General features: G+C 39.6%; 1 protein-coding gene across 1 annotated transcript in view; it reads right to left on the bottom strand.

The window, feature by feature from the left end:
* Window positions 1–24,071, bottom strand: part of tefu (Serine/threonine-protein kinase tefu) — a 307,455-nt gene that overhangs the window by 256,712 nt on the left and 26,672 nt on the right. Inside the window, exons 6-10 of the mRNA XM_071688722.1 lie at window positions 22,717–22,887; window positions 15,358–15,611; window positions 13,873–14,023; window positions 8,730–8,932; window positions 7,405–7,577 (exon numbers count right to left, since the gene is read on the bottom strand). Coding sequence (XP_071544823.1) covers window positions 7,405–7,577; window positions 8,730–8,932; window positions 13,873–14,023; window positions 15,358–15,611; window positions 22,717–22,887 — 952 coding nt within the window. The remainder of the gene's footprint in view (window positions 1–7,404; window positions 7,578–8,729; window positions 8,933–13,872; window positions 14,024–15,357; window positions 15,612–22,716; window positions 22,888–24,071) is intronic.

Below are 24,071 nucleotides of genomic sequence, written 5' to 3' on the forward strand. Positions count from 1 at the left end.
ATCCTCCTGCGCACAACTCTATCCATAGCCCACGCCTCGCAACCATACAACATTGTTGGAACCACTATTCCTTCAAACATACCCATTTTTGCTTTCCGAGATAATGTTCTCGACTTCCACACATTCTTCAAGGCCCCCAGAATTTTCACCCCCTCCCCTACCCTATGATCCACTTCCACTTCCATGGTTCCATCTGCTGCCAGATCCACTCCCAGATATCTAAAACACTTCACTTCCTCCAGTTTTTCTCCATTCAAACTCACCTCCCAATTGACTTGACCCTCAACCCTACTGTACCTAATAACCTTGCTCTTATTCACATTTACTCTTAACTTTCTTCTTCCACACACTTTACCAAACTCAGTCACCAGCTTCTGCAGTTTCTCACATGAATCATCCACCAGCGCTGTATCATCAGCGAACAACAACTGACTCACTTCCCAAGCTCTCTCATCCCCAACAGACTTCATACTTGCCCCTCTTTCCAAAACTGTTGCATTTACCTCCCGAACAACCCCATCCATAAACAAATTAAACAACCCTGCCGCAAACCTACATTCACTGAGAACCAATCACTTTCCTCTCTTCCTACACGTACACATGCCTTACATCCTTATTTGCTTTTATGATTTCACCTTTCCTGTGGTAAAGTATCTTCTGAATATCAGCAACTAAAGTGAATCTTTGTTCATACCCATAACTATATTTCTTAGATTCCAAAGTTTCTCTCTTAGAAGAACTTATCTCAATACTTCCTTTATGATCCTTGAACTGAATCCTCAGCTTCTTTAACTCTGCCTTTAGTTTTGTGAACTTCTGGTCTTGCTCTGTAATTATTTCCCATTTTCAAACATCTATTCTCTTTTGGTTCCCCTTTTACATTTGCCTCCTGCTCTTATGGATCTTCTTATGACTAACAATTCTTGGTGCATTCCCTTACTGAAGTCCACACTAGACAGTAATCTAATTTGAAACAAAAACTTCAGTCTAATATCTGACTTTGTTTAAAAGTGTTGACAGCCTTGTCCTACCTTTCCTATTTCTCTAAATTATTTTTTAAGACGTCACTCTTCATTTTCTTTCTTGAATCAAACAGTATCTGGTGATAAATTTGAAGTCTTTGGGGATCTTCACCCCAAGCTCCAGGGCTGGGCCAAAGCCATTGGATTTGGTTGTTGGTCAACCAAGTTTTTGAAAGCCACAGTCCTCCAGCCAGCATAGCCCCCACAGCCTGGCTGGTATGGTGCACTCTGTACGTACTCATCTATGATGCACTCTCAAACTTTTTAAATGTGCATCTCATCCTGTTTCTCATTGTAAGGTATTTGGCAAGGTGGTGAATAATCTTGGGTCCTGATTGTTTAAGGTGTTCTCTCTTTTTGTGCATATCACTCCTGGGATTTCCGAAGCAGCATTTCAGTCTTCCATGCCTGTCATGCTAGCAAGATGTTATTTCCAAATGTAAGTTGGGAACCATGCCTTTAATGATTTTCCAGGTATAGATGATGAAAGCTGTCTTTTCTTACTGCCTCACCCACGTGTGGACTCCTGGCATTCTGTCCACAAACATAAAATCTCTCCTTGTCACATATAACACTTGAAAACACTTAACTCACAAAACTCATTCTTCACAAGTCCATATTATTCTGCAGTGAGTGCTATATAACAGCCCTACCCTCTGGCAAAATGAAGGGAGCAAAAGATAAATGTAGTAAGAACATTAGACAGAAGCATTAGGTAGACACATCAGGTAGAAGTAGCAGGTACAAGCAACAGCTGGGAGCATTAGATTTTAGTAGTATGTTGGAACATATGGCAGACACATCAGGTAATAGTAATTGATAGGAGCAATAAGTAAATGCCTCTGAAAACACTGTGCTAGAGTTGCCCTATGCCAGTGGCCTGTAAAGGGTGAGGCACAAAAGACTAAATGGGACTGGAGTTCACCAGTTATTGAGACTTCTGCCATGGCCATCCCCTCGAGGAAGTTCCCAAAGGGAACAGTCATCAGTGGTATAAAAAGAAAGATAGATAGATTATTCCATACTTCTGTCTGTGCTCCTAGGAGTTTACCCTTTAGAGATTTCAGTAGTTTCCTCTGTAATTTAGTACCTTCCCCACATTAATGTGGCTTGTGAAAGATCTCTGAACATTTTCTAATTCTGCAATCTCACCTACCTAGTAGGGTGATGTTAGAATGCAACAATATTCAATTCATGAAAGAATTAGCACTTTGAATATCATTAGCGTTTCTTCTCTCAACTTGAAGGTCCACAGGATCCAGCCTGTCTTACTTCTGAATGTGACAACCACTGTTTTGTTTCGTTTACTGAAGGTTAGGTCTTTAGACATCATTACTCTAAAGTATTTACATTATGCAACTGGTTTACGATAGTGCCTATGTCTCTGTCTGGTATTCTCTGTTGCTTTTGATTTCTTAATCATCTCATACTGGAGGAGATGAAACTTGTATCCACAGAAAAGCATACTGTTCTCAGTTGCTCAGTTAAAAGCTTTGTTTTTATCTATTTGTAGCCTTTCCATATTTTCTACTAATAATTCTTTCATACTTATTCTTATATCACCTACAAAAGACAAGAAATAGTGGCTTGTCTTCAAATCAGTATCAGATATAAGAATGAAAAACTGGAAGAATGCAAGTACAGTTCTTTGGAGGGTTGAGCTTTTTCCCATAGAGGTAATGGAGATTATATGGTTGACATTTTATGATCAGTTAGTTACAAAGCTGTATATCCATCTCCCAATTTTTCTAATTATTCACTATAGTCACATGGTCAAATCTTTTTGTTGTCTTTGCAAGTCATGTCAGCATTTTCTTTGTTTTCCTGAGGTTCAACAATCCTATCATAGTTATCAAGCAACTGAGGAAGGTAAGATTTTCCCCGACCAGGAACCATATTGTTCTGGGTTGTGGAGATTGATAACTTTCATAAGTGCCATTAGCTTGCCTCTTAAGGCTCCTTCAAAGATATCAATTTGTGCGATGTTAATGCTGCTGGTTGAAATTTTTGTGGTGGGGACTGCTTTGCTTGCACCTTAGCGGAATGGGCAATGCGAGGCAGTTTCAAACTAAAGCGAATGATACCAGAATCTACACTTTTTCTTCAGAGGATATTTAGTGCACATGCTAAATGGGTCTCGCATATCTTTATGAAGACTTGAGTTCCAAGAGTTCAAGCCTGAGGATGAGTGCATGGGCTTGCTTTTAATTGCCCTCCTGAAATCTTGTGCTGAGGAGGTGATCTCTGCTAATGTTATCAATTCTAGTGATAGCAATGAAGCTTATCGGCACAAATCAATATCAATCATGAGGAGAATTCAAATTTCCCACTTACTCTAACAGTGCTGCCTTTTGGTTAAACTAAATCTTTAAATCCTTTCGTCAATTCAGAATTGCACTTTTAAAAGTAGAATTTAGGTACTTTCTTTCACTTTCCCAATGTTAGCCAATGTCTCTAAAAAATTGGATCTCCTTTTGAAAATGCACAATAATAAAAACAAACATTCATTAAGTCAACAACATTCATGGGCACACTCATACTTAATACCAAGTGCACATATCACTCACCCTTAAACATTCTACTCTCCTCATACTTAAACATAACAGAATTAATGAGCTGCAGACCCTCCAAGATCTTGAAAATACAGGGAGCACTGCTTGAGCTCTTCTTGTTGGCTTGGTTGGTGTGCTTAAGCAGGTAGAGGCTAGTGGTTTCTGGTGAAGGGGGGCTGCAGCAGGGGTATCTGATGTCTCCTTGACTGCTGAATTGGTTTATGGGTGGGATGGGGAGTTGAATGCAATGGTCTTGCGAGAGAGGAGCAGGTACATAGTAAATTGGGGAGGGAGGGACCTGGGAGGTGAGTAAATTGTTGTTTGCTGATGAGGCAATCCTGTGGGCAGATCAGAGGGAAAATCTTCATAAGCTGACATCTGAGTTGGGGAAAGTGCATTACAGCAGAAAGGCGAGAGTATATGTCAATAAATGCAAGGATTAAAAGGGAAGAGAGACAGATCATTTTGAGTGTGAGTGAACTTGGATAAAGTGAGTGTTTTAGACATCCAGAAGTGGATATGGCAGTGAATGGAACCATGAAAGCTGAAATGAGCTGTAGGGTGGGTGAGGGGCCAAAGGTCCTGGGTGCATTGAGGACTGTGTGGGAAGTCAGTCTTTAAAAGCAGAGATGGGCATTTATGATGGTATCACAATCCCATTGCTGTTGTATTAATGTGAGCTGTGGGCCTTTGGTTAAAATAAAAATAAAAGGAGTTGAAAATGAAATGATAGAGGACAATCTGTGGTGTGAAGATGGTGGATCAAATAAGAAATGAAAGGGTAAGAGGGGGGTGTGGTAGTAAGAGGAGTAAGTATGACAGAGGTAAAGGTGTGCTTAAATTGTTTGGACATATGGAGAGCATGACTAAGAGGGTATACACATGTCTAAAGTGGATGGGACAAAGAAACAAGGGAAACCATGGAGGATGTGAAGGATGGGGTGAAACAAGCTTTGAGGGTTCTGGGCCTGCACATGGAGGAGGATGCAAGGCATGCACTATATAAAGTAAATATGAGCGATGTGTTGTACAGGGTATGACATGATATCAATGAGCTGAACCAGGGAATATGAAGCAGTCAGGGGAAATCATAGAAAGGACTGTGGGGTATGGTTCTGGAGAGAAAGCACTGGTTATATATGACAGCTAACAGTAGATATAAGCTAACGAGGCCATCTGTTCATCTGTTCCTGGCACTAACTCCCTGATCTGGGAAACGGCAAACATATACATATAGGAATAATATATATATATATATATATATATATATATATATATATATATATATATATATATATATATATACTTTTTAATAGTTGACTGCCATTTCCCGCATCAGTGAGGTAGCGCAAGGAAAGAGATGAAGAATGGCTCATTCACTCATATACACATATATATATACAAACGACCATACACGCACACATACCTACATATACACATATACATACACACACAAAGACATATACATATGTACACATGTACAAATTCATACTTGCCTTCATACATTCCTGGCGTTACCCCACCCCACAGGAAATAGCATCGCTACCCCCTGCTTCAGCGAGGTAGCACCAGGAAAACAGACAAAAAATGCCATATTCGTTCACACTCAGTCTCTACCTGTCATGTGTAATGCACCAAAACCACAACTCCCTATCCACATCCAGGCCCCACAGACCTTCTCATGGTTTACCCAAGACTTTTCACATGCCCTGGTGCAATCCATTGACAGCATGTCAACCCCAGTACACCACATCATTCCAAGTCACTCTATTCCTTGCACGCCTCTCACTCTCCTGTATGTTTAGGCCCTGATTGCTCCAAAATCTTTTTCACTACATCCTTCCATCTCCAAATTGGTCTTCCCCTTCTCCTTCTTCCCTCCACCTGACACATATATCCTCTTTGTCAATCTTTCCTCACTCACTCTCTTCATATATCCAAACCATTTCAACATACCCTTTTCTGCTCTCTCAACTGCACTCTTTTTATTTCTACACATCTCCCTTAACCTTTCATTACTTACACCATCAAACCACTTCACACCACATATGGTCCTCAAACATTTCATTTCCAACACATCCACCCTCCTCTGTACAACCCTATCTATAGCCCATGCCTCACAGCCATATAATATTGTTGGAGCTACTATTTCTTCAAACATACCCAGTTTTGCTCTCTGAGATAATGTTCTCTCCTTCCACACATTCTTCATTGCTCCCAGAACCTTCGCCCCACCCTGTGACTCACTTCCACTTTGATGGTTTCATTCACTGCTAAGTCCACTCCCAGATATCTTAAACACCTCCTTTCAAACTTAAATCCCATGTGACTTGTCCCTCAACCTTACTGAACCTAATAACCTTGCTCTTATTCACATTTACTCCGGGAAAACTGTTCCACAGCTATGATATATACCATTGTTATGGAAAGTTCTGTTGTACCTACACAGAGAGTTACGATAAATAATATCTTAGGCTTCACACAGTTAGATGAGGTTTGAAAAGAGAGGGGTATCATTCAACACAAGAAGTCAAAATGCAAAATAGTTTAGGGTACTCCTATGAGATCTAAGTATCACATCAGCCAACCAGCATATGGTAGGTACGTGAGAGCAAGGAATGAATACAGCAAGATCAGGAAGAAGGATTAGAGAAACCTTGAAAAGAGTGTTGTGGACAAGGCAGAGGAAATTCTGAAACTTCTCTAATAAATGCTACTGGTTGGTGAGGATAATCAATGTATGTATGGTTCGTGGTGAAGTGCCTGAGGATTGGCGGAATGCATGTATAGTGTCATAACGAATAAGCTGTTAGTTAAGACATCACTCAGTTTCTATATCACATTTACCTCCCATCAAATTACTAACCTTTTATTATCAGAGTTTCTCAAATGGTATTAATTACCTTATCTCTCTATTCTATTTTTCTCACAATTAAGTCCTGTTTGTATAAGTTCCAAATCATTGGCAACTTTTCTCTACACAATTTGATAGAAATTTTCAATTCTGATCCCTTTCACCCACAACATGTGTCTCTTATCTCCTAATCATGAACTCTGCTCAAAACATTTTTGAAATGTTGATCTCCATAATAAAATGCATACATACAAAAATACTTGTCTCAAAACTACTGTAATACTTTTCAATAGGTAGGTAGTAGTTGGTATTTGGTAGGCAGCAAACGACCAGGGAGGTATATTACTAGTACTGCCTACCTGGGTATCAGGAGGGTTAGTGACATCTGCTTAGTGAGCCAGCACTTTTATGGATGTCAAGATGCACTCCTCTGACCCAGGTAGGCGTCTTTTCTTTCTGCCTCACTAACCTGTGGACTACTGGCATTCTGTCCATAAGCCCACAATCTCTCCTTGTCATATGTAGCCCCTGATAACACTTAACTAATGCAGCTCATTCTTCATAACTGTACACCTTCCTCCGTTGAGCACTATGTGCTAGCCCTGCCTTTTGGCAAAATGGTAGGAGCAGTAGATAGAAGTAGTAGGTAGGAACATTTAGGCAAGATTATAAAGTACAAACATTAAGTAGAAGTAGGCAGGAGCATTTGATAGTAGTCACAAGGAACACTAGATAGGAGCCTCTCCAAACACTTGGCTAGACTTGCCCTCTGCCAGTGGCCTGTGAAGGGTGAGGCACTAAAGGCTAAGAAGCAGCACTGGAGTTCTTTAGTTATGGAGAGACTGTTGCCATGACCACCCCTTTGAGGGAGTTTCAATTGGAACAGGTTCAGAGATATAGAGAAATAGATATAGATGGTTAGAAAGATACTTCTAAATACAGCATCATAAAAATAAACAATTCACTTATCCTATACCATGGAATTCTGTGCAGTTGTGTCCCCTCCTCTCGCAGCATAAGAGCTAGAGGCTGAAGCCCTACTTCAATTTTTCTCCTCTTGTAAGGCTTTTTACCTGCCATGCCACATAACTGGGTGCTGCCCTGCTGTGTCAAATCAAGAACTCCATATCCTTCAGTTTCATCAAAAACCTTAAAAGACCAAAATTCCAAAATGTATCATAAACAAACATATTCAATATGCATAAAAAATCAAAACATGAAGCTTCTTGCGTTTTTTTCCTATAACTGCCCCTAATGATAAGGCAATTCAGTACATCTACACATATCCTGCTACTTAAGACTTGGGTAGAATCCTACAATTTTCTGAACAAAATAGGTTTTCAACATCTTATCACTAATCTCTGGTTTCCCCATCCCTTATACTTGGACCCTATCACTTCATTTGTCAGGTTCTCTAATACTTCCCTCCATTTTTAATCTCCACCATACGTCCGCAACATATATGCCTTGTTCCATATTACCCCTCCCTGTTTACTGAAATTCATATGTATAGATTCCATTTTAGCATCATCTTATCTTGAAAGGAATATCCAAGTCTAGGGCTTGAATATAATGGTTTTACATCTCTGGCAGTCCATAACGAAAAAAACCCTCATAGATACAAAGAGATCCAGACACTAGATACAAATTTACCAAGTTGCATAAGCTAGGTGGCAGCCTAATGGATCAGCATTTGTTTTGCCTTCTCACACATTTATCTATTTACCTAATCTGCACATAAAAAAAATACATTGTAAAATAACTTTCAAAAGCTGGACTGATTTTTCTACATGTCAGTCAGTTACAAAAGTATTCATACTTCACTAAGCTAACCAGGTGAATTTTAGAGTAAGCAGATAGGATAGGATAGAATAGGGTAAGAGAGAATGGGATGGGATGAGAGAGAGGAGGGAGAAAGATTCAAAAAGAAAAAATGAAAATGGGAAACAAGAAAATTAAGGAAATTCTCAAAAATAAGAAAGAGAAAGAAACTAACTGGCCTTCAATTACAATTACAAGAAAACTTTTACAAATTTACAAAGTTTTCTAGAAGACAAGAAGTTTATATCAAACAACAAACAATTAGCTGTTGAATCAGAAGAGATCAGTTCATAAGGTATGGATGGACTGCCATAAAAACTTATCTAACCATACCGAATGCCTTGCATATACTATATTATGAAAACCATGAACATAATACTCATTTCAATTAATAAAGGGTCACATTGTATCCTACAGATACTACCACTTTATCAATAATCTAGTACATTATTTACCTACAATACTTTCCACAATAATTACCTTATGACAAAGTCTTGCAGCTAAAGTTACCAAAAGTGGAGGTATAGTGAATTGCTCAACACTTAAACTTGAAGCTGGGGTAAGTTTGATCTTCATTTGTAGCTGATCAAGATGGTCATGGATTAACTGGTAAAGGCGATGTAGACATCGCTGCCACTTAACAGGATCATAACTGAAGCTACTTTCTTGACATAATTTGCCACCTAAAACAATAAAATTTGCATTCATCATATACATAGTTTTTCAGTCTAACTCCCATTCATATGGGGAGGATCAAGATCATAAGGGCTCAGACCTTATACACAACTGACATTAGTCTCTCCCCTCCTTGGATTTTATGGAAAACTCAACCCCTACCTCCAAACTCTCTTTTATCACACTAAATTTGTAACATTTTGTTCTACCATACACTATCCTTTTTCTACATCATTTTGTTAAACTTATACACTTATGCTTCTGTGACTCCCTCTAATGATGCACTCATCTGTTCCAAACACTTCATCCTGCTTGTATATTGTTTCATCAATACGGAACTTTTCCCTCAGTTTCCTCAGAATATTTCACTTTCACAAATGCTTGTGGGACATCACTTATGAGAAAAAAGTTTTTAAAGTATAAAATCCTTCAGTTTGTTTAGTGAGCACAAGACCATAATGGCATGTAAGAGGAGAATTTAGAGAAAAACTTTCATACAAGAGGACTAAACCTAAAAGCAGAATATATCTTCAGGAGTAAATCAAGGGCACACTGGAATCAGTCTCCTAAAGGAGAAATCCTCAATGCTGCACGTGTAGATCCAAAACATTTAAGCCAAGGTACTGTCTGATAAATGTGAAAGACAAGTGCCAAAGACCCCTTTGTGAATAACTGGAAGTCTTCAGGAGTTTTCAACCCCAAAGCCCAGACCAGGCCCACAGGGGTTGGGTTATTGGTCAACCAAGCTATTGGAAACCACAGCCAACGATCCCACATAGCCTCCACAGCCTAGATGATCTGGCATACTTTGTAAATACACTTGTCTAGAGAACACTTAAACATCACTGTGCATCCCATGGTATTTCTCATAACTCCAAGGAAGGTGTTGAAGTCTCTCAAGCCCTGGATGATAAAGTTGTTCTCTCTTTTTGTGCATATCAATCCTTTAGATTCCAGAGGTAATATCTCATGGAGTCTTCCATGCCTACTGTACCAGCTTGAAGTTATTTCCAAGTTGGGGACTATGCCTTCCAGGATTTTCCAGATACAGATGATAACATATCTCTCCTGTCTTAGCTCCAAAGCTTTAGGCCGTTCCCAGTAATTTAGTTCCCAAACCACATTAGTATGAGCTGTGAAAGATCTCTCAATGCTCTTTTTAATTCTGCAATCTTGCCTCCCTTGTGTAATACAGTACGGTTAAAATACAGCACTATCATATTTGTGAAAAGAGTAGCACCTTAAAAAGTATCATTATTGATTATCTTCCCTTGTGTTAGAAGTCCACAGGATCCATCCCATCATCCTTCTAGAGAAGGCAATTGTTTTGTTGTTTGCTGAAGGTTAGGTCAGTAGATATTGTTTTTCCGAGGTCTTTTATATTATTCACATGGTTTAAAACAGGTGTGTATGTCTGTCTAGTTTTCTACATTCTTTCTGATTTCTTCATTTTCCTCATTTATCCCCAGTTATAAGCATGTTGCTCTTGGTAGCCCATTGGACGAAATCTGTAGCCTTTCAGTGTCGTCCAATAATATGATTTTTGAATTTATCCTAATGTCATCTGCATAGGTCATAAAACTAAATCATGCTTGCATCAATGCCAGATAAAAGAATGAAGAACAAAAGAGGTCCAAGCAAAGTTCCTTTGACAACCAAGCTTTCTTTCTGCAAAGGCATTGGAAATGGCATGGTTTATACCTAAGTATTGCAATCTGTTTATCAAAAAGCTGTACAATCCCCTTTCAATGTACTACGACCCCATGGTCACATGTATCAATTGCTTTTGCAGTCAGTGTAAATCACAGCGGTATTTTGTTTCTTCTCCAGAGGTCCAACAATCTTATCACAAAGGTCAAGCAACTGGGAGAGGCAAGATCTTCCTGCCTTAAAAACATTTTGTCCTGGGTTATACAGACTGGTTTAATCTCAGTCAGCTTGCCTCTTGGAATATTCTCAAAGATCTAAATAATCAGTAGTACACCAGTCAAATGGGATAAATACTCAAGAGTACCTAAGTAACAACACTGGCTGCTTTCCAAGTCATACTGATGTTATGGGAACTGCAACACCTCTTAAACATCTCAAACCATCCCTTACTTGCACCAAAAGTTTTCGTTTCATTTTCCTCATCAACTTCCTTCTTCAAGACATAATACAATGACTTGGCCTTCTCCATGATAATCAATCCCAACATGGGAAAGTTCCTCTCACTCTTGTCTTCAAAACATATAATACAGCAATTATCTGTGTTCAATCTTACTGCTCCACCTGCATAGTAGCTTAACTATTATTGTAATGCCAGACAAAGAGCTTGATCTTGTTATACCTTTATTTTTCCTTATATTGACCAAAGTTGAAAGAGTGAGACCCAAGGACTTGGCTATAGCCGTGAGTTTCTGGCAATCATCAAACTTCCTAAGAACCTCCTTTTTTCACATCATGTGTGATAGTCTTAAGTTCTGCAATCCCCTTAGTACCTTCCTTGCAAACATACTGATGTGGCTACACTTAATCTGGAGGTAGAATAAATCATAACAAAACCCAGACAAGGGCAACTGCGCAATGCTACGTGTTTTTGCTTATGTGTTGACCAGCTATGGGTGGGATAGGAATCAAAATACATTTTGCCAATGGGTGGGATAAATATTAAAATGCATTTTACTGGGGTATCATTATAAAATACATGAGGAGTAATGAAATACCTTGCAGTATCCAAAACATTTCTGTATCAAAGGAAAAGAATATTCTGTACCTCAAAAATATGAATCCAGTGTGTAAACTCGTCAGGGGAAACCACAAAGCAGTTGGGGACTCCAATTTTGATGCATTACACAAGACAGTGATTGGATGTTGGTTGAGAATGGGAGCTATGGTTTCAGTGCATTATATGTGACAGATAGTGAGTTGAAGTGAACTAATGAGGCCATTCTTTATCTGCTCCTAGAGCTACCTTGTTATCATGGGAAACAGGAAGCAGGTTTATAAAAAAAAAAGACAAGAAACCTTTGGCAAATTTCACCCTCCTGCATGTTCAGGCCCCGATCACACAAAATCTTTTTCACTCCATCTTTCCACCTCCAATTTGGTCTCCCTCTTCTCCTCGTTCCCTCCACCTCCGACACATATATCCTCTTGGTCAATCTTTCCTCACTCATTCTCTCCATGTGCCCAAACCATTTTAAAACACCCTCTTCTGCTCTCTCAACCACGCTCTTTTTATTTCCACACATCTCTCTTACCCTTACGTTACTTACTCGATCAAACCACCTCACACCACACATTATCCTCAAACATCTCATTTCCAGCACATCCATCCTCCTGCGCACAACTCTATCCATAGCCCACGCCTCGCAACCATACAACATTGTTGGAACTACTATTCCTTCAAACATACCCATTTTTGCTTTCCGGGATAATGTTCTCGACTTCCACACATTTTTCAAGGCTCCCAAAATTTTCGCCCCCTCCCCCACCCTATGATCCACTTCCGCTTCCATGGTTCCATCCGCTGACAGATCCACTCCCAGATATCTAAAACACTTCACTTCCTCCAGTTTTTCACCATACAAACTCACCTCCCAATTGACTTGACCCTCAACCCTACTGTACCTAATAACCTTGCTCTTATTCACATTTACTCTTAACTTTCTTCTTCCACACACTTTACCAAACTCAGTCACCAGCTTCTGCAGTTTCTCACATGAATCCGCCACCAGCGCTGTATCATCAGCGAACAACAACTGACTCACTTCCCAAGCTCTCTCATCCCCAACAGACTTCATACTTGCCCCTCTTTCCAAGACTCTTGCATTTACCTCCCTAACAACCCCATCCATAAACAAATTAAACAACCATGGAGACATCACACACCCCTGCCGCAAACCTACATTCACTGAGAACCAATCACTTTCCTCTCTTCCTACACGTACACATGCCTTACATCCTCGATAAAAACTTTTCACTGCTTCTAACAACTTGCCTCCCACACCATATATTCTTAATACCTTCCACAGAGCATCTCTATCAACTCTATCATATGCCTTCTCCAGATCCATAAATGCTACATACAAATCCATTTGCTTTTCTAAGTATTTCTCACATACATTATTCAAAGCAAACACCTGATCCACACATCCTCTACCACTTCTGAAACCACACTGCTCTTCCCCAATCTGATGCTCTGTACATGCCTTCACCCTCTCAATCAATACCCTCCCATATAATTTACCAGGAATACTCAACAAACTTATACCTCTGTAATTTGAGCACTCACTCTTATCCCCTTTGCCTTTGTACAATGGCACTATGCACGCATTCCGCCAATCCTCAGGCACCTCACCATGAGTCATACATACATTAAATAACCTTACCAACCAGTCAACAATACAGTCACCCCCTTTTTTAATAAATTCCACAGCAATACCATCCAAACCTGCTGCCTTGCCGGCTTTCATCTTCCGCAAAGATTTTACTACCTCTTCTCTGTTTACCAAATCATTTTCCCTAACCCTCTCCTCACAACTATGATGTCTTATATTCCATTATCCAGTCTGTAACCAAACTCTCAATTTCATGGATGCAAAATGTTTACAGTGCATCTTTTTTGTATATTTCCATTGAGATTCAAATACAAGATACTCAAACTCCTGTCTCGAAAAGAACTGTCACATGAGCTGCTTATTCACCGAAGCATATAAGCATAATGAGTATAAACTACAGACAACCTATAAACTACCTTTCCCTGCCTAAGCATTATATGATGCACTAAGAAATGAAAAAAAGCAACAAACATGTAAATCCTACATGCTCTGTGATTAAGAGAACAAGCTGTTAGAGCATAGGGAAAGTCTCCGATACTGATAGAGATCATTATGAAGGAACACTCCATAGAAATGATACTGGTCAAATCAATAAAAGTGGTCAATCAATAAAAGCTGGTTCCTACCTTTCTGTGGATGGTGTATCAAGATCTGTAAATTGACGTACTCAAGCCAATGCGTCTGTCGAGAAGATGGACGATCCTCCCACATGGTTAAGACAGGCATAAATGTTTCTTCACCAACACTGCACAAGATGTATCGCCATTCACTCGCCAACTGGTAAACAAATAAATTGTTTGTACATAAAGGCAGTATTTTACAGTATTCTTTTTTAGTTCAATTACTTAAACAGGTGTTCCTGGCCACAGAATATTCAATAATACACAAGTATAGATGCTCTCTTACAATGCATGAGTCTGTATTACTATTTAATGATTGCTAAAGCTCCAGCACTGTTTCTATATTCCTATTTCTGCAAGAAATGTACCATCTTCTTCCACCATCAAGAATGAATAAGCATTTATGTTCCCAAGCAATGCTAAGTTCTCACACTCCCTAGCCACAAGAATTAGTCCTTGAAGCAAGATGCACTGACTTAGAGTCAAAATGTGGATAGGGAAAGGAGAATGACAGGATCTATTTGTACAGAGTGAGTGGTCAGAGGCGACTGAAGATCTTAATGAAGGATTGCATCTGGGATTATGTTGCCAAAAAGATTATAAACAAGTGCATCACAACAAAGGTAAGCAGGATTGAGGGATTTGATAACAAAGTTTTAATTCTTTGTGGAAAATGATAATGCTGACAAAGACTATATCAATGAAACCTAATGAAATTCCAAAACCAGTGGGTATAAGATGGAACAATTCAAGACAAGTGCCAAGGTGTGGAAAAGTTTCTTAACACAACTATGCATTTGTAAAACAATCTAAAAAAAGACTAGATGAATGCATGTGGCAGGGGAAAATTCAGAAGTCTGTATGAAAAAATGTACAGTTAGGAGGTAAGGCACTATAAGTCTAGAGCTCCCTCACCATATGTAAAAAGTATGAAAAAATGGACAGTGGAGAGGTAAGGTCCCATAAGTGTAGAGCTCCCTCCCATACGTATAAAGAAGTAATTCTAAACTGGCAATCAGGTGCTCAGTATGAGAGGGATGCATGAAAGGGGTTTTATGTAAAACTCTTCCTGAACAAATGGCAGTTTGAGTTATTTCAAATTTAATAATAGCTCCCAAGTAAAATATTTCACTGAAGAAAGTTTTCCAAGTACTGGAATAATACTTTTCTGATAATCATTTTTGGTAATTATTAATATCCCTGGAGATAGGGGATTAAGAATACTTCCCACGTATTCCCTGCGTGTCGTAGAAGGCGACTAAAAGGGGAGGGAGCGGGGGGCTGGAAATCCTCCCCTCGTTTTTTTTTTTTTTTTTCCAAAAGAAGGAACAGAGGGGGCCAGGTGAGGATATTCCAAAAAAGGCCCAGTCCTCTGTTCTTAACGCTACCTCGCTAACATGGGAAATGGCGAATAGTTTAAAAGAAAAGAAAGATTAATTTTAGAAATCTGATTGCAATGAAAAGGGCTAAAAACTACAACATGAAACTTACAGCCTTAGTAAAGGTGAGCAGAAGACTTAATATGTTAGACTGAAGACCATAGCGGGAAGACAGTTTGCTGTCTGTGAGAGCCTTCTTGAGGAATGATGGTAAAGGTCGTAAAACCAAAAAGGGGTTAAATTTTTGATATTGGTGTCCCCGTACTCTGCAACACTTAACAATGCCTTCCAGAACTTCAATGGCACTCACAGCATCAGTATTGGGGAGATCATTTTCATACACCCATATGCACATTTTCAAAACATCTGCAGAAATAAAAGTCTTCAGTATTTTGCACAATCTATCCGATACTTGAGTTTTCATAAAATCTATCTCATGCTGTGTTAATATTAATGTTGCTTATGTTCTTGCTAAAGCTGTGTTAACATCAATATTGCTAATTTTCTTAAACTACAGAAGTATACTTACTGTATATACTCAAAGTTTAATTTCATGCATAAGATGACCCCCCAATTTTCATAAAAAAATCTGTCTCATGTATGTTTTTACAGGATACCCTAGGTATTCTGGTACAAGCCATGTGCTCCTTGCTGCTCTCCCAGACCCATTATACATACAGTGGTATCATTGTGGATATGTTGTTTATGTGTTGTTGTATACCCAATGCTGATCAAATTGCAAACCCAATTAGTTTTCAACACCAGTTAGACATCAATCCTGACCTTTTTAAAATTTGTTTTTCAAACATGATCGCCATTTTCCATATTAGTGAGGTAGCACCAGGCACAGATAAAGAAAAGCCACATGCTCACACCTATTCCCTAGTCATGTGCAATGCACAGAAACCACAGCTCCCTATCCACAAACAGGCCCCAGAGACCTTTTCATGGTTTATCTTAGCCACTTCACATGCCCCAGTTCAGTCCAGTGACAGCATGTTGACTCCTGCATATCAAACTGTTGCAATTCTCACTACCCCATGCCCATCTTTCACCCTCCTGCATGTTCAGGCCCTGATCACTCAAAATCTTTTTCATTCCCTCGCTACATTTCCAGTTTGGTCCATCCCTTCTCTTTGTTCCCTCTGCTTCTGAAACATGTACAGTATCCTCTTTAACATCTTGCTCATTCTCTTCATATGACAAAACCATTTCAGCACACCCTCTTCAGTTCTCTTGACAACACTTGATTTTAATGTCACACAACTCTCTAACCCTTTTATTACTTAAACGTATCTATCTATATCTCTGACACCTACTCCCATCAAGGGGTGGCCATGGCAAGTCTCCATTTATCCCTCTCCTTAATGCCTCCCTCCCATACACCATTCCAAGCATTCTTCCTCTATTTCTCTCCCTCCAGTATTCCTCCACCCTATTCACCAATGTCACAGGTCATCTTCCACTCACACCAACTCCTTTAACTGTACTATCATACACTCTCTCTGAAACTCCCAGTCTTGCATTCTTTCCACATGCCCAAACCACCTCAAAGTATTACATTTCACCCATTCTACCACTCCAGAATTCATTCCCTTCACATTCCTTGCCATGCCACATCTCTCATACACCCTTTCATTTCTTTCTTCGTTCCATCTAGTCACACCACATGCTCTTCTCAAATAGCTCATTTCTACAGCCTGGATTCTTGACCTCTGTGCCTCATTCCATGCCTATGCTTCCACTGCATAGGTTGGGGTTGGGAGGACTATGCTGTCCCTTAATCCTCTCTTCACTTCCATACTTACATCTCTATTCTATTCATATCTATCATACTTGATCACTATCTCCTGTGTCAGCGAGGTAATGCCAGGAAACAGACAAAGAATGGCCCATTCACTCACATACACATATTCCCTGCGTGTCATAAAAGGCAACTAAAAGGGGAGGGAGCAGGGGGCTGGAAATCCTCCCTTCCAGTTTTTACTTTTCCAAAAGCTAGCTGTCATGTGTAATGCACTGAAACTACAGCTCCCTATCCACATTCAGGCCTCACAGACCTTTCCATGGTTTACCCAGATGTTCAATCCACTGACAGCACGTCGACCCCAGTATACCACATCATTCCAATTCGGTTCACCACTACCCTTCAGCATTCTATTACGGGACCCAATGAAACTTCTACCCTGTACTGCTCTCTCCCTTATCTCTCCTTCCATATCACCACAATTAACCAAGACAGCTCTTAGAGACTTAAATTCCCTCATTTCTTCCAGTCTTTTTCTCCCCATACCCACAGCACAATTCATTACACTTTCTTCCTTCACTCTATATGGTTTTACAAAATCTATACTTTTAATTGCATTTACCTTCAACCTCCTACACTTAGACATATAAAAACACACAACCTTCTGCAACTCCTCTTCACTCTCCACAAACAGGCTTGCTACTAACCACCATATCTCTGGCAAACTCAATATCTGCACCCCTTTTATCCTTGTTTTGCTTTCATCTCTCTTATCACTTCATCCATATTTATATCTAAAAGCCACAGTGACATCACACAGCCCTACCTCACACCTACATGTATCCCAAAACTTTCACTCAACTTTGCACCCACTCTTACACACACATTTTCAACTCTTTAGAAGGCTTTTACATCATCCAACAATTTTCCTCCTATACAATGGATTTGAAGAAGGCATATGATAAGAGTTGATAGAGATGCTCTGTGGAAGGTATTAAGAATATATGGTGTGGGAGGCAAGTTGCAAAGCAATCCACTCGACTCTGTCATACACTTTCTCCAGATTCATAAAAACTGCATACAACTCCTTATCTTTCGCTAAATACTTTTCTACGGTCATCTTTACTATAAAAATCTGATCCACATATCCCTTGCCTTTCCTAAAACCCTCCTACTATTCAAAGATTCTGCATTCAGCCACTTCCATCACTCTGTCAATTAATATTCTTGCATAATTTTCCTGGTATACTTAACATACTTATTCCCCTACAATTGCTAGGGGCCTGAACATGCAGGAGGGTGAAAGGAGGGCAAGAAATAGAGTGAATTGGAGTCGTGTGGTATACAGGGGTTGACGTGCTGTCAGTGGATTGAAGCAAGGCATGTGAAGCGTCTGGGGTAAACCATGGAAAGCTGTGTAGGTATGTATATTTGCGTGTGTGGACGTGTGTATGTACATGTGTATGGGGGGGGGGGTTGGGCCATTTCTTTCGTCTGTTTCCTTGCGCTACCTCGCAAACGCGGGAGACAGCGACAAAGTATAAAAAAAAAAAAAAAAAAAAAAAAAAAAAAATTGCTATATACATCCTTGGCACTTTTTCCTTTGAATAAAGGAACAATAATAGCTTCCATCCAATCCTTAGGCACAACCTTCAGTTTCCATACAAAATTTCATATAAGATGCATCTACTCTACCACACTTACTCCTCCATACTTCAGCATTTCAGCCATAATCCCATTCACTTCATGTCCCTTTCCCAACTTCAACCTCATTACTGCCCTTCTTACCTCCCTCTTTGCTATAGGAATCTGCATTTGCATCCTCTTCCTTCCCTCCTCTATACCTATGCATGTAACAAATGCTGCCTTCCCTTCTCCCACATTCATCAGTTCAAAATGCTCCTTCCATCTTCCTCTCACCTCCTCTTTTTGATTTAGCAATTCCCTTCCTTGCTTCTCACATCAGCATTTCCACTCTTACATCTACCTCTTTCCTTTTTCACCTACTTCCAGTATAGTTTCATATCCCAAAACTTTCACAACTTTCTTCCAGAATCTTCCTCTAATCTTTCTTTGCTTTCCTGTATCAGCTTCTTAACATTCCACTTACACAATTTGTATTCTTCCTTCCTCCTTTGCTAAACTTCCACTAGTACATTCCCACTAAGCAATCTATCGTATGCCCTTTTCTTATCTTACACAGCATTTCAAATCTCTTCTGTCCACCATGCAGTGCCCTTTTTTTTCCTGTATCTCACTACCTTATATCCAACTACTGATTCTACAACCTTTATCAGTATTTCTCTAAACACTTTAAACACCTCATTCACTTGACTCATTCCTACATTCACTGCTCTTTCATCTAAACTTTCACTGTTACCTTTCTTTCATACTACTCCCTGTATTTTTCCTGATTCATCTTCTCATTTGCCAACACTTTTACTTCTCCATTCTTCTTTACACCACACCTCCACTTCTCCCTGATCCTCATCCCATAAAACTGCCAAATGGTAGTTTTCCAAAGAATCCTCTCATAACTCTAGCATCCAGCATAGTCTTTCTCAATCTTTCGTCCACTGCCACAGAGTCAATCCAAGCCTTTCGCTCTTCTCTTCCATCATTCCTTGTCCATAAATATCTGTGGGTAATCTTGTGCTGAAGAAAGGTATTCACAAGGACTAAGCCTCTCTCAGCACAAATATCCACAAGATAGCTTCCATTGTCATTTACTCCAGGCACTACCCATTTACTATCTCACCAATTCCATCACATCCCACATTCACATCTTCCAATATGACCTTGTTTCTTTCATTCTCAAAACTCTTTATACAGTTACTCAATTCCTCCAGAAAGGGTACATTTCATCCTTACCTTGTACAGTCTTCATATTCATAGGCGGCTATACACATACCCATGCATATTTCACAATCCCAATCTTTACTTTCATACACACTATTCCTGATCCATTCCACCCATGCTTTGTAACACACTCCCGTACTCTAGGTAATAGAAGAATTGCACATATCTCTTTTCCTCTTCCCCAATAATTTTCACTAATTCCTGTCCATACCACCTCACAGCATATATTGTCCTCAAGCATTTCATTTCCAACACATCCACCTCTCATCTGCACACCCTTAGGTATAGCCCATGCTTCATATCCATGTAACACTGTTAGGGATACCATACCTTCAAACATACTCAACTTTACCCTCCCTGACAATGACCTCTACTTTAAATACAGTCGTCTGTGCTCCCAGAACCTTCCTCTTCTCACCCATCCTATGACACTTCCATGGTTCCATTTGCTGTCATGTCTACTCCTGGTATTTAAAAACACTTTCTAACACTGATTCAACATATTTTTGCAGGGTGGGATTGAACAGAAAGTTTTATGCAATTTAACACAATAACTGAGCTTTCATTCTTTTTCCTTTCTGTCTCACCCACAGGTGGACTGTTGGCATTCTGTCCACAAACATAAAATCACTTCTTTCACACATAACACTTGACAACACCTAACTTACATAACTCATTCCTCATAACTAAATTTTCCTGCAGTGAGCACTATACATTAGTCCAGGCTTTTGGCAATATGTTAAGAACAATTGATACTTGTAATACGCAAGAACATTAAGTACGAGCATTAGGTAGAAACACTTGGTAGAAGTAGCTGTTAGGAGCATTAAGCAAAAGCATTTGGTAGCTGTAGTAAGCTGGAACATTAGGCATAAAATTTTGATAGAGAGGCAGAAGTACAAGTTCAGGTGCCCCTGGAAACAGTGTGCAAGAGTTGCCCTCTGCCAGTGGCTTATTAAGGATGAGGCACTGGAGGCTAACAAGTGGCACTGGAGTTCGCCTGTTAAGGAGACCCGTTTTCTGAGGTCTCTCTCTCTCTCTCTCTCTCTTGGCACCACCTTATCTCCATGATACTATACCATCACAGACCTGGATAGGAAGCTCTTGAGTCTAATAAATAGGCATCTGCTGGCCTCTTATGCTTTAAGATAAATTAAAGTGGAGGTGACTACTCAAGGATACATCTCATTCAATGGTGATACAATAGTGTTTTATCACCCCATCCCCAAATGCTCTCTCAGATGATTATAAGGCCAAATACAATAGTGGAAAAATAGAAAAAATATTCAGTCAAATTCCTTAAAAGATGTACATACACCTTATGTACCATTTAAATAAATCTCAATATTATGAGAATACTGGAATCAAGTTATTATGAGTGGCGTGAACTAACAAAAATATCTAATGATATCAAAGCACCCTGATGCAAAACAAACATGCAATACGACAACACACAAGAACACTAGGCAGAAATTCACTCAAACCAGAATGTTTGCATCCCAACAGAAATCCAAACTTATTATCCTTTGCCCTGACAGATATGAATCCAACTTACATCCTTAAATGATTCAACCACTTTCACTCAACAAAACATCAACCAAACTAGTTATTGTATACGGCACACATGATGTTCACACACGACAAACATCAACACAACAGCCCTAAAAGTACAAGCACCCCAAGAACACTTACTGGCACCAGTTTCAGAGAAAAAAATTATCCAAAATTATCCTTATGAAAAATTAATCTTCTCCACCCTGAACAATTCCACACTTACCTAGCTATCCAATCTTACAAAAGCTGTCTATCTACATCTTGGGCTCCTGTTCCCTCTGGGAACTCCCTCATGGAGGTGACCAAGGAAAAAGTCTACATAACTGGTGAACACGAGCACCTCTTCTTAGCCTTTTGTGCCTCTGCTTTAACAGGTCACTGGCAGAGGGCAACCTTTGCGCAGTTTCCAGAGGCAACTACCTAATGTTCCTACTGACTACTATTACCTATTGTGTCTACCTAATGGACCTTCCCATGTTCCAACCTACTATTTCTACATAATGCTTCTACCTAATGTTTCTAGGTACTACTAAAGTTACTACCAAATGCTCCTGCCTAATGTTTATACTTACTATTTCTATCTACAGCTCCTACAATTCTGTCAAAGGGCAGGGCTAACACATAGTGTTCAATGCAAAAAAAATTTGAGTCACGAAAAATGAGCTGTGTGAGTTAAGTGTCAAGTGTTAAATGTGACAAGGAGAGATTGTTTGTGGACAGAATGCCAGCAGTTTACATATGGGTGAGGAAGACAGAAAAGACAGCTATCTGGGTCAGAGGAGTGCAACTTGACAGCCAGTGAAGTGCTGGCTCACTACACAGTCATCATTAACCCTTCCAATATCCAGGCAGGTAGTGGTGGTAATACACCTCAATGGTCGGTGGCAGCCTACTCACTACTACACAAGCAAACATAAGAAAACTACTAGCCACATAAAATAGGAGACTCAGAATAATCACTAGGTACTAACAACCACAGACATTAATCACCAACAAAAAAGGAAGAAAAATCCACCTCAACATCCTTAGCATCCAAACTCCTTTATAAACACTCACGAAACCCACGCATTAAAAACTGCTCACCCGTCTCTCACAATCCACAAGCACTATAAGTAATCTCATGATGAAAAAAATTACATAAAGAAATTTGTTACTTTAATTCAAAGTGAGACTACTTTCTTAAATATCATACGTGAATAATAATTACATACATATATTTCAAACATAAATATTAAGAACAAAACAGTTTTCTATCATGTACAGAACAAGAACATATTTATCTGATCTGATCCCGTTATCATTCACTCTCACCTCTCCACTTTGTCGCTGACAATTCTAAATAATACTGAGGAAAGCGCAGGAGATATCTTTGTGTAATCTGAATGATGTCTCCAGCAAAGTTTTCCAGCAAATAGGGTCGGCTTCGGTCAAGGACTGTCAGTACCAGATCTGTAACCATGCGAGCACTAACATGTGGGGTTTCTGTGAATAAAAGATATTTCATTACTTGATAATATGGATACAAATACACCATTTGTCTTTCACATGCACAAAAGTTATGGAGAGAGAATACATAGTTACACATCATCTGTCTTCTGAACATCCCTGTTCCTTCTGCTGTACTGAAATAGATGATATATTCAAGGCTGTAAGCACTGGTAAATGATATGAATAGTTTCACACATAGCAGAAGCATGGTATATCAATACACAATACAGATATATCATGTAAGGTATTTTGTAAAAGAACCCTAAGAACTCTATGTACACAAAGTATACTGAAAAGGCAACATAGTCATGACATTTGCTGAAAAGATTTGATAATGATTTAATCTTAATAATGACAAGTTGTAACTGGGCTGAACCAGGATACATAAAGCAGTTGGTGGAAACCATGGAAAGGTCTGTGGGTTCTGGTTGTGCGGAGGAGGCTTTGGTTTTAGCATATCACACATAACAAAGTTTGGATGAGAGTGAGAGGCTATTTCTTCTCCTGTTCCTGGCACTGCCACACTGATGCAGAAAATAGTTCACAAGTACGGAGAAAAAATTAACTTATGGACAAAGTCATACACATCACACTGCATACTATATGCTACTATTGTTTCTGTGCCAAAACTAACCATTTCATGGTGCTGCAGGGAGATAAGACATGATGCTTTAAGAGTAGCTTTGAATGGGGGACTTGGAAGAAGTGGAGTGGTCCAGATACCGGGACTGGATTTGTCAGTAGACTGAACTATGAAGCGTGAAGTAAATCATAGGGTGGGATAGTGGGTAATATCCTGGATGCAGAGAGAAATGTGGAAGGAGAGGTCAATGTCTGCAGGGTAAAGATGGGTATGTCCTATTGAATAACAGTCCCGAGAGCATTGTATGGATATAAGGCTTGGGCTGTAGGTGCACAAGAATGGATGGGGGTGAATATGTTAGACAAGAAATGCCTGAGGATGATATGTGGTGTGAAGTGGCTTGATTGCTTAAGGAAGAACAGCATATCTACCTACACACCCACAAGATTTTGCCATATGGTGCAGCAAATGTGCAGGCATGGTTGTAAGCCAAGTTTGAGTGAGAAGGCTGATCAGGATGTACTGATGTTATGTTACAAGTGGAGGGAGCAAGGGTGAAAGATAGGCTGAGAAGGAGATGGAAGGATGGACTGAA

Source organism: Panulirus ornatus, chromosome 3 (assembly GCF_036320965.1).
Source record: "Panulirus ornatus isolate Po-2019 chromosome 3, ASM3632096v1, whole genome shotgun sequence".
Classification (NCBI taxonomy): domain Eukaryota; kingdom Metazoa; phylum Arthropoda; class Malacostraca; order Decapoda; family Palinuridae; genus Panulirus; species Panulirus ornatus.